Genomic DNA, 16680 nt, shown 5'->3' with positions numbered 1-16680 from the left:
TTCACAAATAGCCCTCTGAACACATCTACTGCATTTATTGGTTTCATTTTGGAGCTTTTCATCTTGTGTGTTTCAGGTCTCAGTGCTGCAATTGGGAATATTCTTTTTTATTTGTGCGCTTTGGTATTTTGTGCAAACTTGACCAAGACGAAGGTGACCTAGTTTGAAAGAAACGGCAGATGATAGACGAAAAAGCACACAGAGGGAGCGCTGCAACGGTGTGAGGGTACACGAGAGCAGAGAAGGAGGGCGGGTGAAGAAAGAGCACCAGGAAACCAAAAAAAAATAAATCCAGAAGTGAAAGGTGGGAGCACCGCAAGGAGTATTAACTGCATGTGTGAAAACAAGATCAGCATACAAGTGTGTCAACAAGTGCACAGCAGAGGCAGATAAGCAGGAATGATCTCTCTTTCTCTGGCTCTCTCACTCTGTTTCTCTTTCTGCCGCCTCCTTCCCTCACTTTTCCTCGTCCTGATCTGTGGGCTGCCATCACCATGGAGACGCTCTGCCTCTGAAACAATCGTGTGCGTGTGTTTGTGTGTGTGCGTGTGGACTTTTAAAGGAGGAGCCCTGTGCATGTACCACCACCATCTCCAACCAAGTTAACAGTGTGAAAAAAAAGACAATAAATCTATTCACAAGCGAATGAAAACATGCAGATAACAGATGAGCAACAAGGCAGAAACTTACCCAAGATTTTGTCGCGAGTACCTCCCACTAGAACATTCAGTGCCTCTATCCGTAATGTCTTCAACTATATTTATATCAGACACACACTCAGACCAATTTGCCATAACAAGATGACCACCTGCCCTACAACATAAAGTTGGTTCCACTTTTGACACCAAGAGATCCGTCATCCCTCGAGGCATGAACGCCCCTCGACTTCAGCTGTGAAAATGTTTGCAGCAGATCCTTTAAGTCTGGTGAGTCATGAGGCAGGAGCTCCATGAATCGGACTTGTTTGTCTTGTATAGCCCACAGATGCTCGGTTGGATTGAGCCGACACCTCAAACAATTACCGAGCCACCTATGCTTTGTGGTGAATGCAAAATGTGATGCAGCAATTGACCAGGCCAGCAAATTTCATTGCTCTGGTGGACACTGCCCGATGTTCTTGTAACTATGAAACCTCATATGCACAAGCAAAAAGTACTGCTTCCTCTGGCTCTGACACCTTCTGATCACAACCAGCATTAACGTCTGCCACAATCTGAGCTCCGATATGTTATTTTGGACCACACAGGCCAGCCTTCGCTCCCGACCGACGTGCATGATTGAGCCTTGGCCACCCGTGACTGTAGCTGTTAAAGGCCTTTGCTATAGAGTCACTTATGATGATAACAACTGACTACTCAAAACCAAGAACGTCACACAGGAGCTTCAGTGTTGAGGATGCTCAGCACTCCTCTTTTCATTACAATTTGGTCCTTATCACGCTCCCTCAAGTACTTGCACGTTCTAAAGTTTTCCTGCTTGTAACACATCCAGATTTTGCAAAAAAAAAAAATGCTCACTTGCCGTTTGATATGTCCCACACACTGACAGGTGCCATAACAAAGAGATAATCAGCATTATTCACTTGCAGGTCAGAATGTTATGGCCGTTCGGTGCGAGTAATCCACATGCTTTGGGCAAGTGTATAATCAGAGTCAAGCCTCCATGAAATGCCTTTCACTACATTCTGGCTGTCTAGCACACCACAAATGGTGTAATGCGCATGTTACATGGGATTAGCCTCCTAAGAATAATCTGTATGTGAATAGGGGAGCAAAAAGATGGAGGTTGTGCGGGGGAAGGCTGCAGAGGTCCAACTTGTTGCCACCCTGTGAGAGTATGTGTCGTCATGACAAGAGAGACGAGCGTGAGTATACGCAAAACCTGCAACATAACGATTCGCAGTGTGTGTGGGGGGGGGGTTATTCTTAACATAGTATAATGTAATGTGATGTGTTGCCATGGCACCCACAACCACAGCAAATTTCATGCAATCAGCTGCGTTGCCATGGGAACAGTAATCTCACCCAAGAGAGGCTGGTTGAAAGAGAGAAAGGGGGAAAAAGAAAGGAGTATTTTTCAGTGTAAACCGGAGTGTTTACGCTGTCGTTCGCATTCAGATCAATCTCTCCGTCTCACCTCTGAGCGGCGCGTGGAATCACACATCAATAGGACTCATTGCCCGTGCATTAACCTGTGCCTTTACAAAGACTGATGCATGCTGCGAATTTACAGCAAAGCAGACTGCTCACTTTATCGTTTTGTCGCCCCGTACAAATGATGTAGCGTTTATGTGTCGTTTGATCCGTCCTCATGTCGGAACTCCCCAGACACGGGTGGAGGAAGAAAAAACAAAACTACTGGGATGAGCAACTAACAGAAACTCGTGCAGCTTCATCACAGCCATATGCGGCGCTTGTGTGCGCCTCACTCACCAACTGTTCCCCGACTAATCACTGGCTGTGAGGGGAATTTATTTTTTAGTTACAGAGACAATGAATCATCAGCGGCAGAGACACAATCGCTCCCCCCTCCACTTCTTTTCTTCTTCAAATGTATTTTTGGAGCCATTTAACATGACTTCTCTTTAATTATTTCTTTCAAGTCAGTGTGAAGCAGGACAGGATCACAAATCCTCTGTAGCTGCAGTGCAGAGATGTAAAAAAAAAAATGCCTGTGTGTGTACATTTAAAAATGCACACATTGACACGCTGTGTCAGGTTTGGATGGATGACTCATAATATGCAGAGGAGCTTAGGAGTTACCAGTTACTGATAAAATGTGTACCACACATTACAAGTACGACTGAAAGCTGTGAGTGTGTGAACAGACGACAGAGGAGGCTGAATTATGGTGATGCAACAAAACCTTGCCACTGCTGTTCCATTACCTTTTTGTTCCTTTCTGTGGAGCGGCTTACTAAATTCAATTGAATTACATGTTTCAACACTGAATTTAAATGTAATTTTCTAATCCTGGCCTAGGAAATGAGCTATAAATACAGATACACTCTGAGTCTATTTTAAGAAAAAGCCTCAAAAGAAAAGAGCCACAATAATAGGCGGCGCTAATTCCGGTAATGAGTCATTTATTAGGTTGTAATAACGACTGCATATGTCATGATTTGGTCATCTGCCACACAAACTGTATAAAATCTATATCTGTGACTTTAAGGCGTACAGATTGTATGCATAATTCAGAATTCATTTCACAGATTTAAAACCCCCTAAAATACTTTTATTGCTTATTTATTGAGTCATTTATTGCTAGTAGTAGAGCTCCGACAGCATAAACACAGAGACGGGGTGATGTGGACTACGCACACAGGAAAGATGTGAGGACCTGAGTCTGTTTGAGCTGCAGCCTTTAATAAGTGAGTCCACAGGAGCTCCATGTGATCTGGGCCCATGAGGACCCCTGTTGAGCCAGAGACATCAGACAGCTACCTGTAGAGTCCGCAGAGAAGGAGTGTGTATCAGAGAGCGCACACTCTCATTTAAAATGTGAACAAGGGCACAACAGGCAAGGACAATGACCTTCCACAGTCTCAAATACCAATATGTGCTTTTCGCCCAGTGGCTGTCTCTACAGAGAAATGTTTGTAAGTATTTCTTTAAGGCGGTAAAGGAGATAAATGTGATATTTTCACACTTACCCATCCCTAAAAATATGTCTTTTAAAAAAAAAAAAAAAAAAAAAAAAGCTAAATTAGCTTATGGTAAGACAGAATTTGCTGAAATAGCTTGAGAGGAGGTCCATACGTTTTTGATTAACTTAAATCACTAGTAGAAAACAGTTGCGGATGAAAGCAACAGGGAAAGGTGAACAGCTGTGTTTTTTCCTCACTGCAATATGACAGCACATTTCATTTGGGATTATTTCACATTGACTAGATTTTGTTGAGGCTGCCTCATGGTGGTGCAGTCGTTAGCGATTTTGCCTCACAGTGAGGAGATTGTGGGTTCAAATACAGGTCAGGCCTTTCAGTGTGGTGTTTGCATGTTTTCGTGAGTGCATGGCTTTTCCTAGCACTCCAGTTTCCTCCCGCAGTCCACAAACACGTCTGAGATTTAATGAATTGCTCCTATGTGTGAGTGTATGGTTATTTGTCCCTCTGTAATTGCCCTGTGATGGACTGTTGGCCTGTCTAGGGTGCATCCTGACTTTGCTCCTCCAGCGCCCTGCGATAACAATACAGAAAACAGATAGACGGATTGAGTTGGATAAGATCCTTTAAACAACAAATTATGTATTTTTCATTGTTAATGTTGTTTTTACAGCCATCAATTATCTTTTTTTCCATGAATGTATAGAGTATGGATTTTTATATAGTATTTCTTTGTGACTGTCACGTCTCAAGATCACAAAAATGTACAGGTTTTAATGTCTAAACTGGCTTTCACTACTATGAGATGATATTTCTTTTTATTCGATGAAGAGAAATTAAGCTGCATTCAAGATTCTACTCACATAAAGTCAAGTTTCAAACGATGTAGTGTCTGTAGACAACTGAGGAATGTAGATTAATCTTTTACTTTCAGTTGTATGGTTCGTCAAAAAGTAGCGTCAGTGCATCCTGAGTGGTAATGGTTTAAAGTATGTCAACTTGGTAAAATGTTAAATCAAATCAAATCAAACCACATTTGAGTTGCTTCAACATTTGTGATTGTCAACTTAAAAACTTTGCAAACACATAGTTGAATGTAGCACAGTTGCTAAAACTTTTACATGAAACACGTTAAACATCTACCAGCTTTTGTGAATGTCTACCTAGAAGTCATAAGCTGACCATTGAAACACACATTCAGACACACGCATGCACACACTAGAACATACAGTGGGTACCAACTGAACGTCTGTCAAATGGACAACACAACGAGCAGATCTGTGGCTCCAAACACACGTTCCTTGGCTCTCGTGTAACACTTTATAAAATGCTTCGCTCTCATGGAAATGTTTTCTCTCCTTGGATACGGATCTTCATCTCCTGCTCCCATGCAGTGACAGCCTGATATCAGTCAAAGAGGAAGCCATGGCTCATCTTTCTTGTCACCTTCTTCTCTGTTCGCAATAAGATGAGAAGCGATATGTGCATCACCATGTTGGTGAAAAATGCTGCTGAGCCCACGGTAAATAATTAAGCTGTTATTTACGATACGTAAAATGAAAAATGGTTATAACCGTGTCATCAGTTTTCACATCATTGTCTAAATCAGGCACATGAAAGATGTATTCTGATAAGGATATATTAGGAACCAGGCTTCTTTATGCAGTATGTGAAGTCCAGGATAAGACACAAATATTGAAGTAGTAATAGATTATTAATCAATTAACCCGCCAACAATATGAAATAACAAGAAGCTGCTTATCAAATGAGTCACTTTAGTATGAAGAAGATATTAAATATTGTTACATCTAGATAAGTTATTTTACTGCTGGTAAATTTATATAATTTTCAGGAATGATTCATGTTTATGTGGAAACCATTTTGTGACAACTTGCGGCAAACTTTCAGATTAATGAAGCTTTCATTTTTTTTAATGGAAGTGTTTCACGCCTCGTTTTTGTAGTATCAGACTTAACATATTTACAAATGGTCAGTCACTCATTGGGGCTGCAAAGAAAGATGATCTTTTACAAACTGGTAAGTCATCAATATTTGCTTGAGAAAGCTTCACATTAAGAGCAGAAAAGTAATAAAAAGCAGAGATACTGAAAAATGATCAGTGAGATCATTACTACAATGCCAAGAAGTGCAAAATAACAAAAACAGAGGGAGAAAAATACAAACAATGAGTATTGAATAGAAGCGGGATGACTGCTCGGATCAGACTCTAGATTTTTAAATTTGCAAGATTTCACTCAGATTAAATGTAGTTTGTAGTATGTAAAGACATCATACCATGTACGATCTATGATGTGTGTTAATAGATGCAGGGTAACGTGTTATTAATCTGATTGTTAGGTTAGACATTCAGAATGAGTTATTTAATTAAGATAATATTGCACACAGAGTGCAGTATCTGCATTATGGACTTTAATTTTGAAAGCGGGCCATATCGTTTGTGTTGCCGTTTGGTTTGCAACATCAAGTTGATAATTGAACAGGCTTTGTGACCGCAACATTTCTGCCTCCTGTGGACTTGTGAGTACAGTGGGTTTTCACGAGCAAACCCAAGACAGCTTGACAAGAGAGCTTGTAGATAAAGTGGAACTCTAAACACAATAAATGATCACTACATGAAGGTAAATATCAATAAATGTGCTGTTTGGGGGGAAAATGTCACATTAGTGCTGTCAGTAGTTTTTTGACACTTTATAAAGAAAACAATTAAATAAATTATCAAATGAATCATGAATGTAATCAGCTTACTAAATACGCCCTCACTAATTAGATGCACAGATACAAACACCGGCATATACATTTTTATGTCGTATTTTACATAGTAAATAAAATGATAAACATGTCAATAAGAACTTAATTTATATGCCAACAATTCAGCCTGATTAAAACATGAAGCAGCAGCGCAGTTTTACCGCTGTGCGGCTGTGATCACTATAACCATAAGTCAATAAGTAACAACCCATATGATTTATTGATTGGTTCTTTCAACAACCTTTAAGGCAATCAGTCAGAAACATGGCTAATAAAAGTGATTCCTCTCTAAAACACAACAAGCCTCCTTTCTTTTTGATCATTTAAATATAGAAGACAAGCTTCTTTTTTCACATGAGAGAAAGAAAATGATCGGGGAGAGGCCAGAATGTGTCAGCGGGTTTACGTGGAAACTGAAATGGCTTTTCAGATCGAATAAACTCCTGCATGAGCCTCACATATCGAGAAATAGTCAAATTAAAGAGTGGTTAAGTGTGCAAAATAAATGTTAAAAAGAAGGAAGCATAAATAAAGAGACACTCAGAGATAACAGGTGACAGAACTGTGTCAACTGATACTATAATCCACTTCAGTGGCGGGAACAGTTTGATGAAAAGAGCCCAGAAGCACAAATGGAGGGACCTGCACGCCTCCTAATAAACCCAGGATTTATTAGACAGCCACTTTTATTGTGCCCATTAAGAAATGCAATAATGCTGCTCTCCCGCTGCAGGAAAAACTACTTTGAAGGTGAAATAGGAGTAGAGCAATACGCTCTCCTTGTGTGCATGAGAAGCAGCTGCAGTATCCAATGGCCGGCAGAGAAGGTCTACTAAAGGCTGCGACTGGAGCGCATGGAGCCAACCCACAGACGATAAGACAGATGTAGTCAATGCTTACATCACAGCTGTGGCATTGGTGTGGGAGAAAACTTACATTTACCCACACACACACATTAACAGGGTTGACAATAGAAAAAGCCACTTTTTCTGCAACACACATAAACACCCACCATAAATGCCCCATAAAGCCTCATGCCGACTCACTTGAAGCACATTTTGCCATTAGCCTCAGAATTCCTATCACCTTTGTCAGCCAGGAAACGAGGGACGGTCTCTCGAGCTCTTTATGCTGATTGTTTTGCATTTGTGCTGTTGGAGCTGTTGGAGCGTGCGAGAGCTTTTGGTGTATGCATGAATTTATACATGCACGTTTTATGTATGTGTGTGTGTGTGTGTGTGTGTCCCATAAGGTCAAGTCGCCCTGAAACAAATTTAAGTGTGTGACTCACAGGGGTCTCCCATCTCCGTCCATCAGCGCTGACAGGATGGCATGCTAATCCAGCACGCATGCAGCCCGCTGTGGCCTGTGGCTATAAAGGACCACGCAGAGACATATGGGCTTATTATTGCTTCTGTCTCTGGGGGTGGGCCAACGGGATAGGTGGAATTACATGCGAGTGTGTGTGCCGCGTGTGCATGAGCGTCTCCAGCTTGCTCCTGTGGAGTCACCATCATGATCGACCCATCTGAATTCCCACTTCAGTGGAATCAAGAAAAATGGAAGGTTTGGTTGGAAAACACGCACACGCACGCACGCACGCACACACACAGTAGCATAGTATCCCAGGTGTGTGCCTGTAGGATGATTGAGAGCTAAGCCTGTGTCTGATAGTGTCCTACGGGGACTGAAATATTCATGGCAGTGGTGTTATTGTTATCTCAGTCCTGTTGGTGGCTGCATCCAACACGACACGCGTAAGTGCTCCCGATATTAAAAACAGAAACGAGGGTAAAGACATGACCGAATTTCGCTGTAATACATCAACCTCAGCCTGAGATTAATGCAGTGGTGGCAGGAGAGGTTGCGTAATGCCTCCCCACTCCTCCACATTCCTCAAATTCATACTGACAGTGGGGGGGGGGGGAGTAAACAAACAAACACTGAGAAAATATTTAATACCATAACAAAAACAGTGATGAGAAGCAGCCAGACAGTTTTTCTAGGCAAACGTAGGGTAGGTATTATAATAGAAGGCCTCAGCTTTTATTAGATTGAGCCCTAAAGAGTGCTTAAATGTCATATGCTATACCACTGCATGTGTGTTTGCATGTGCATTTCTGTGAGCCAGTGATAACCCCACTGTTGTTCTCTGACTCTTGTTTTCATTAACGTGGTTGTCCCCAAGCATTTAATTAGCTGCGGAATCTCAGATCAATGTGAACAGTAAAAGCATGCCCTATGAAGTTAAATGGGGATTAATAATTGAATACCAATGCTCTTTCTTGTTCTTGCAATGTGCCAAAAAGCAAAACAATCAGGAAGGAGAAGAGAGGGAGGTTTTTCTTCAAACATGGCTGTGGGTTAAGATAAAAGACAAGGGGAGATGTTGTCATTAGTCTGCGAGCTAATTTCTCTGTTCACTGTGTGTTTTAAACTTTTTACTAGCTAGGAAAACCAACTCTGGCTCTCCCGAGGGATCGTCTCAGCATCGTTATTAATGCTCGTGTGTATTTTCATGTGTTAGTAGGCCTGCATGTGTGTGAACACACATTTGCAAGATCTGAGTTAATAATTTATCAGGCAACTGAAAACCCAATCCCAAAAAAAAGTTGTTGAGCTTATCTTCTTTCATCGCGCACAATGTCTTGCTCATTTTTTCTGCACAGGAACACATTTCGAAGCTTGTAAATCAAAGTGAATGAGACTCATTGCTTTTTCACGTTTCTCCTCGGTTGAGAAAATTGATGTGGACCTGGGCTCAAACTCAAAACACTATTTAATCAAAGGCACAGGTGGTTTATTTGCGGCCCTGACAGGAAACAGTCTGTCCGGAAAATATGATGTAAAAGCAGACCTGTTTGTCTCCATTCATCTTTGGCAGCCTTATGCCAAACCCTTGATTTTTACCCCACTTTACTTATTTACATGGATACCGGAGGTGGATTTATCACTCAAAGCAGAGAGTTGTGAATTCTGATTTCAAATAAAGCCTGTGGACTTTATTGACTCTACTCAGATTGTATTGCTGTCAACAACCAGAGGTGGTCAAAATAAACAGAAAACACTGGTTCTCAGTGCAGATAATTGTATTAAACCTGTTAAAGCAAGTCTCCATTGAGCAGCAACAGCTCGTCATTGCAAGTTACACCAAAGACTTAGACGGGTTTCTTTTGGCTTTCCTGTCACAAATTTGTTCTCCAAACTCAAACAAATATAGAATTAACATCGTCACCAAAAAATGAAAATGCTGATCTTGTGAAACTCACTCAAAATGTAAGAAGTAGCTGGTCAGTGATTATGTTCTTCAGCCCAACAACTCTTCCTCTTAACGTGCCATCATCAATGTCAGCTGGTTCGGTTCCAGCCATGTGACCTTCAGTCCGCCACATTATAGACATCACGCCATAATTTCCTTCCTCTCGCACCAAACATGTGGCCCGCAAACCAGAACGAGCCCATACCAGGGATCAATCCAGCCCACGGGAAGACTTCCCCTTTATAGTTCTTATAAAAGTCAATTCTGTTCCTAACTTTGAGTAAGGGTAAGAGTCAGAACACAACACTGCGAGCCGCAATGGAACAGTCGATCACAATAATTCTCAAGAAGTCAGTGATACCAAGATAACCACCTCATTGTGTGAGCATGAGCTTGTGAAATGAAGAATGAAATAAGACGTCACATCTCTTTGTTTTTTCCACTTTTTATAATAGCATTTTGTGAATGAGTTTGACACCACTGGTCGAGTGACACAATGTTCTATAATTTGGGGATATTTTACACTCAGGAGATTGGTGAGTTGTCGTAAGTCTTAATCAGAAATACAAACTGAAATTTGGACTAAAGTGGAAAAGCTGTGTGTAAAATATTGATTGGAAAAAACCCCCCATGATATTTAGCTATATTGCAATAGTAAAAAGATTATTGGTGAAATTAACATGAACTGTAACTGGAGAGCTCGACAACAGCGTATTTGTACTTTGCTATACCTCCACCTGTGTGACTCTTCTGTCGACCTTAGCTGTTCACATGTAAGCTTCATTTATATAAAAGCTGTTTGTCCTTTCCAAAAACCTTAAGTTTCACCACTAGACTTCATTTTTTCCTGACATAATTTGTTACCTTTTGTTATTATGCAGCTGCTAATAATTTTATTATTAGTAAGAAAATTCTAGCATGCATGAACAGCTAACATCTGCAAACTACGTGGCCATAAAGACCTAATAAACACTTTTGTACATCATCATGACCAAAGCCTCTACAGGTAGAGTTTCAAAACCCAAACCAGTTATCGGGTCCCGACAAAAATGTCTTGGCAATTTTTATAATAGTTGTAGCCAATATAATCTTGATTTTGTGGGAGTGTTCCATAAAAAGGAGAGGAGTAGAAAGGCCTTTAAAAAATAAATATTGCCGTCTAAAGAGTCATGACATGACTACCTGGGATAAAAAGCACATTACATACATCAAAACCTGCAAATGTTACAGCTCTGTTTTATCTAATTACGACTAAAAATGCTCATCTGCTGCACAAAATCCTCTTAAATGGGACAATGTGGGAGCAAACTATACGCCAGTTAATCTGGGAACATAAACAACATAGTTTTGTTTGCTGTCCAATCTGTGTTTATGTGCGGCTTCCACATGTTTCCACCACAGTGTCGTGAGTGCTAATTCATTTGGCTTCACTCTAGGAAGGAAATTATTTTACGTACATTTTCATGATCATTTTTTTTTTTAGAGCTGATGACAATATTTCCAAGACTGTAAAACTATCTCGTATTATGATTGAAAACAGTCAATGATGTGTGTTTATTCAGGAGGTTTACAGGGGAGTTGGCAGTCACTCTCTGTAGTGCACTACACAGGTAGGTTGCAGTTTTAAAACAGTGTGGTGGGAAGCTGCTGAGGTTTACTCACGAATGTAAAACGAATGCAGTTTGTCAGGACAGAAAACTGGCAGATAATTGCACAACTACAATCAATTCATGCGTTTAATGTTAAATTCCACAGAATGACGGCTGTTGACGCTCGAGGTGCAAGTTGCACTCAACATCAACGGGACATCTTTTACCCAGAGACTCTGTGATCCGGCCTTCTCTGAGAAAATAAAGCAGTTTATCATGACAATGACCAAGCAAGATATGCTAAAGCTTAACTTTGTTGAAGGCAAAAGGTTTCAAGATGTTCACAAAGTCAGCTTTGTGAACAGAATCCACAAAATAAAAACGGTGGCGAGCCAGCTGAGGAAAAGCCTCTCATCACAAAGAAAGCAGCATCTCTGCTAAAGGCTGAGCTGATTTGTTGCTCCTTTACAAACGTTTAAAAAATAAATGCAATCATAAACAAAGCAAGCATTTTCAGATGTAGTTAAATACATTGCATGTTGTACATTAATCTATTAGTATGCACTCTCCAGAGTATTATGGTAGCCTAGGTATTCCACATTCATGAAGGCAGATGCAGTAATTGGATGTACACACAGACCGTGAGTAGATGTGACCCAATATGCCGAGAACTTTAGCAGAAATTTGATAATGGTTGTTGAAGATTGTGATTAAGGCTTCAAACAGCTCTTGATGGCATAATAGCTTTTAAGGGACCGTTGAGAAAACTAAATATCACTAGATTAAAAAGTTTAAGTTACCCATCAGCTTATCCTATGAAATTGTGATCATTGAAGAGAGAAATGATCACAAGAACGAATAAATTGCTGGAATACGAAAGGTTTTGTTCCTTTTGTCTTAGTTATTGTGATCACATGCTTGTTTGTTTGATTGTTTGTTTGTTTACACACCTCCAGTAGTGATGAGCTCGATCGGCACCAGCACTGACTTACTTCAGTATTTCTTTGGAGTGGCCGGTGTTGGCGCTCTTTTTGTCCGGCGTGCCGAGGCAGCTCGACTTCAGCAGGGTATGAGGCCCTCGGTCCAACATCATGGTGGAGGTTGCCGTGGCGATGACAGCCACTGCATCACGTACCCTAGCCTCGATGTTGTAGTCCCATTCGTCATATGACACTGAGATAAGCCCTTGGAGGGGGAGAGAGGAAGAGATGAGGTGAGAATAAGGGAGAAAAAGGAAGTGGAAAGAAATACGGTGCGAAATGAAAACTGGAGGGAGTGAGACAGAATAATGTGAGAAAGGACAAGAATAGGCAGGCGGAAAGTCATTGCAAAAAGCTGGGGGGTGTACTAAGATGATAAACATGAGGCTGCGATGTCAAAACGACGGCAAAATTAAGAGAGAGAATATATCTTCAATAATGTAATTTGTTCCGAGCCACGTGTCACTGACTTCTTCACTGTTCAGAAAAAGGCTCATATATAAACATGGAGAAAGAAAGCAGCTGAATAAAAGTGTCAGTCTTTGCTGTGGTCACCCCTCAGCTCACTTTGTGATGCTTGGCTTTCCAAGCATGAGAAACTGCTGGATATCAGATGTCGACATCCATTTCTTGCACAAGTAGACAACCGTGCTTCAAGGTCGCTTTTCTGTTTTGGGAAAAGGAAAAACCGACATTTTCAGACAGATCCAGTGATTCTACTGGTTCTGAACGTGTTGAATTATTAGCTGCTGATTATGTTAAGCAATATGGAACAGCACTGCAGTTAAAAACGAATGGCTTCAAACATGCTTGGTCGGTTTCTGGAGAGAGCGTTTGTAAAACGACCCAATGCCCTGAAGAAATACTTCAGAAATAACATAACCGAGGATTCTGCTAACGATGGACCGCAGAGAAGCCAAAGCTCAGATTATTATTAGAACTGATGGCAGGAATACAGAAGCAATGCTTGTCTGTCCACATTTATCTCATTTCCATGAGGAACTGTAGATGTAAAGCTGTACATCATCTATGCCCAGACTAATGTCTAAAGAAATGAGAACTCATGCTGCAGTGATTTGGTTTGAAGAGCGATCCTTTGTAGTATTATAGTAGAAAATGTATTACGGGCAGTAGATGGGGGTACGGCATCCGTTTGATGAGACAGAGCTGCATCAAACATGAGTTTTTGGTGAGCCAAAGAAAAATGATAACTATTACGGTGCTTTCATATCTACCATGTTTATGTCAACTCTGATGAGTTTGGGAATTTTGTGCTGTGCGGCAAAGCAGGTGTGAACATGACACTCACCACATAGAGCAAACTGAAACAACCACACTGAAACCGGCTTGAAGAAGTGGTCACGGTGCAGCTTCAGTGAGCCATAAATGCTCTTTTGGTCTGGTGAACTATGCTGGTCGAGGCACGGCTGGAGTCACTACAGTTCCTACTTGTACAGGAACTTTTGGTAAAGTTGCAAACTCAGAATATGAGCAAAAAAAGAAAGGCTCCAGGCATCTGAGTTTTAAAAACGCAAAAGTATCTCACTACCTGGTTCAACAAAGTCTATTGAAATAAAAAAAATAATAAAAAATAAAAACGTCACTGTTTAAAATGTGTGTTTAAATGCGAGGGCGTAGTGAAGCATTGCTTCAACTATTCGACACACGATAGGACCTTTGCCTCTGGACCTCCTGATTCCTTCAATACAAAGACACGACGGTTCTGCTCGAAACTCTAAATTGGCCATACATCTGAACATTTGTATGTGAGAATAGTCTCTTTGTGTTCCAGTGGATTTGGACTGAATTTTACAAACTATCACCTGTGCTAAATGGCCATGAAACTGACCATTTCAATGAAATCTGTTAACCCGTTAATAGCTTTAGTGACATCAGGAAACTAATGAACATTTTTCAGAATTCAACATTGTTCCTATTCACGTTTCCTATCCAGGTGCCAACTGAGGATGAATCAACCTCTAGATACTGCTGCTAATCCAGTCAACATCAAGAACTACCTCACATAACCCCACTTCAAAACCTGTCAACTGTTCCTTTAACAGAAACAAGTATGCACCCTGACACCGACTGCCACAGCGTCCTGCAAACACGCGAGGGGTTCATTTGCATATATGTAAATGTCGCCATCTGTCACTTGTGCCCACATTTCAATACAAAGTTGGTCTAAACTCATATCTAAATAAAGCTGCGTGCATTTCAGTGGTTTTTTGATCAAAAGGTCTCTTAAATAGAACTGAAACCAGGACAATTCAGAAACCAGCAATTATCCCCAAAATCTTAATAGAAATATGCAGCTTTCATCCGTCCCCATAGAAGAAAAACACAACGGATGGACAGATGTGCCAAACGCGTTATAAGAGGCAGAAGATCAAAGTCGCCAAAACTGTCAGAGTTTATGACGATGACAGGTGAATGAGATGCGCCGTGAAGATGTGAATGACGCAAGTAAACGCCTGCCAGCAGTCGCGGAGGTTTATGGAAACTGTTCAGCATTTCAAACGCTCGTACAGGTGGCTCCTGAGGAAAAAGAGAGGCGGGTGTTTTAAGTCTGGTCTGTTTATGATCTGTGTTTATCACACCTAATTCAAAAGGTGGCCATGAGTAATCTCTCTCTGCGTTTTCTCGGGTCACACGATAGTATAACTGTAACGCCACCGAGCCGCCCCGCTCAGCTGGCGTTGGAGTGTACCTGTGGGGAAGACGGCGGGAACATTGTCGGCATCGCCGGCCACCAGCGACGGCACGATCCAGGTGAAGCCGTAACCCGTGAGGCCGACCGAGTGAGCCACCTCGAAGATGGTGGTGGACTCCTCCTTCGTGCAGTAGAGGAGAATCACGGGACTCTGCAGCTTCTTCAGCTGGTTCTGAATCTTGGAGTCTCCATCATCCACTGACATATCCAGTAGGAGGACTTCTTGGAGCTCCCAGCCCACAAAGCTGTTTTCGATGGTGCTGCGGACCTGGACAAAAAAAAAAAAAAAAAAGAGGAGAATATTTGGAAAAAGTGTAGGCAGTTGAGATTCTGGAACAAAACCGACTGAGATGTCTCCTCCTCCAGCTCCCAGATTGCCAAACAGTTTGTCTTTACACATCTCTTGGATGAAGGCAGCAGAGCTTTTTTCATTTTTTTTTTTTTTTGTTTAACATAGCCAGAGCGACATTAGGTAATTCCTTTCGCCAAATCTTAAAGCTGTATCCTCACACACACTCAGAGAAAACCGTCCTAGAGAAAAGTTTGATTAATCTATGCTCACTAGTAAAAGTGAAAGCATAACGTCATAGTGTCAATGAATAAACAGAGTGCAGTGTTATCGAACCTTCTGTTGAAATTATATTTATATTTGAGCATATATATATATAGCATTCAGAAGAAAGAAACACTGTTAATTGGTGTCTGTTGGTAAAAAAAAAATAATTTTTTAAAATGAAATCAACAACAAAAAACATTTCTGTTCAGTTGTAAATTATGTATTAAAATGAGTAACATTAAGTCTGTTGCAGCGTTCTGTGTGAAATCTTAAGCCGAGTGTGTGTAAAAGTTCTAATTCACCACCATAAAGGCTATTTCAACACAAAAAGACTTATCTTTACTGTAAAGAAGAATTGTGTGCCCTGGATAAGAGATCAATGAGCGTCTATCTTGATGTGATGGACTCAGTCTGGAGTTACTGGAAGAGGATCTCATCCACAGAAAGTCTGTGGTTCCGTTTTACAAGACGCCAAGAACCCTTTTACAGAGTTCCAACAAAAACTGGAGGAAGAAAAATGGTGTCTGGAAGGCAAAGCTTCACTAAACACTGATCTTTAGTTTAAAAAGAAAAATAGCAGAATATTAATGTCTCTACTTTTCACAGCATTATTGCTTTGCAGGATTTATTCAGAGCCGCCTGGCATCTTTACACCGTACTGTATACATTTCATACAGACTGGATTTATCTTCTTCATTAGGGGTGTCCCCAGTGGATCACCTTCTTCCATAGCCTCTGTTTTCAGGGTAAAAACCTCAATGCCTGCATCATAGCTGGTTTTAGATCTTTGTCCTTCAGCCTGGCTGGGACCCCTCAATACTGACTCTAATGATTTGGGTGAAGAAACTATTTTCAGAATAATACACAAATAAATACTTGGGACAACTACTATTACTAGTTAAACTAGTCAGTTTACATAAAGTTAATCTGACTTCTTAGAAAGGTTATTCACATGGGTGTGGACACTAAGTGTCATTTTGAACATTAATATACTTCTTTTCTTTAAAACCGGCTTGTTACTTTAACTTTGTTCAAAAGGAAAGACACTGACATTGTCGCAATATTAGCAAGAAATACGATTAGCTGACTTTCAATAACTTTAAATATTCTTTTCAGATGTGTGTGTGTCTGATGTTCAAAGTTATTCAGGATCTCGCCGCGGCCCCTTTAAAGTGTCTGTTCTCAGCCTCGGAGATAAGAAGGCTGAAGT

At 40.9% G+C, this 16680-nt stretch overlaps 1 protein-coding gene across 1 annotated transcript in view; it reads right to left on the bottom strand.

The window, feature by feature from the left end:
* grin2bb (glutamate receptor, ionotropic, N-methyl D-aspartate 2B-b) overlaps positions 1-16680 on the bottom strand; it is a gene marked incomplete at its 3' end in the record, with an annotated part of 108689 nt that overhangs the window by 29595 nt on the left and 62414 nt on the right. Inside the window, exons 4-5 of the mRNA XM_080464446.1 lie at positions 14912-15182; positions 12214-12406 (exon numbers count right to left, since the gene is read on the bottom strand). Coding sequence (XP_080320572.1) covers positions 12214-12406; positions 14912-15182 — 464 coding nt within the window. The remainder of the gene's footprint in view (positions 1-12213; positions 12407-14911; positions 15183-16680) is intronic.

The sequence above is a fragment of the Lipophrys pholis genome (assembly GCF_963383615.2).
Source record: "Lipophrys pholis genome assembly, chromosome: 5".
Lineage (NCBI taxonomy): Eukaryota > Metazoa > Chordata > Actinopteri > Blenniiformes > Blenniidae > Lipophrys > Lipophrys pholis.
Note: the sequence above shows the minus strand (reverse complement) of the source record. Positions and strands in the feature narration are given on the sequence as shown.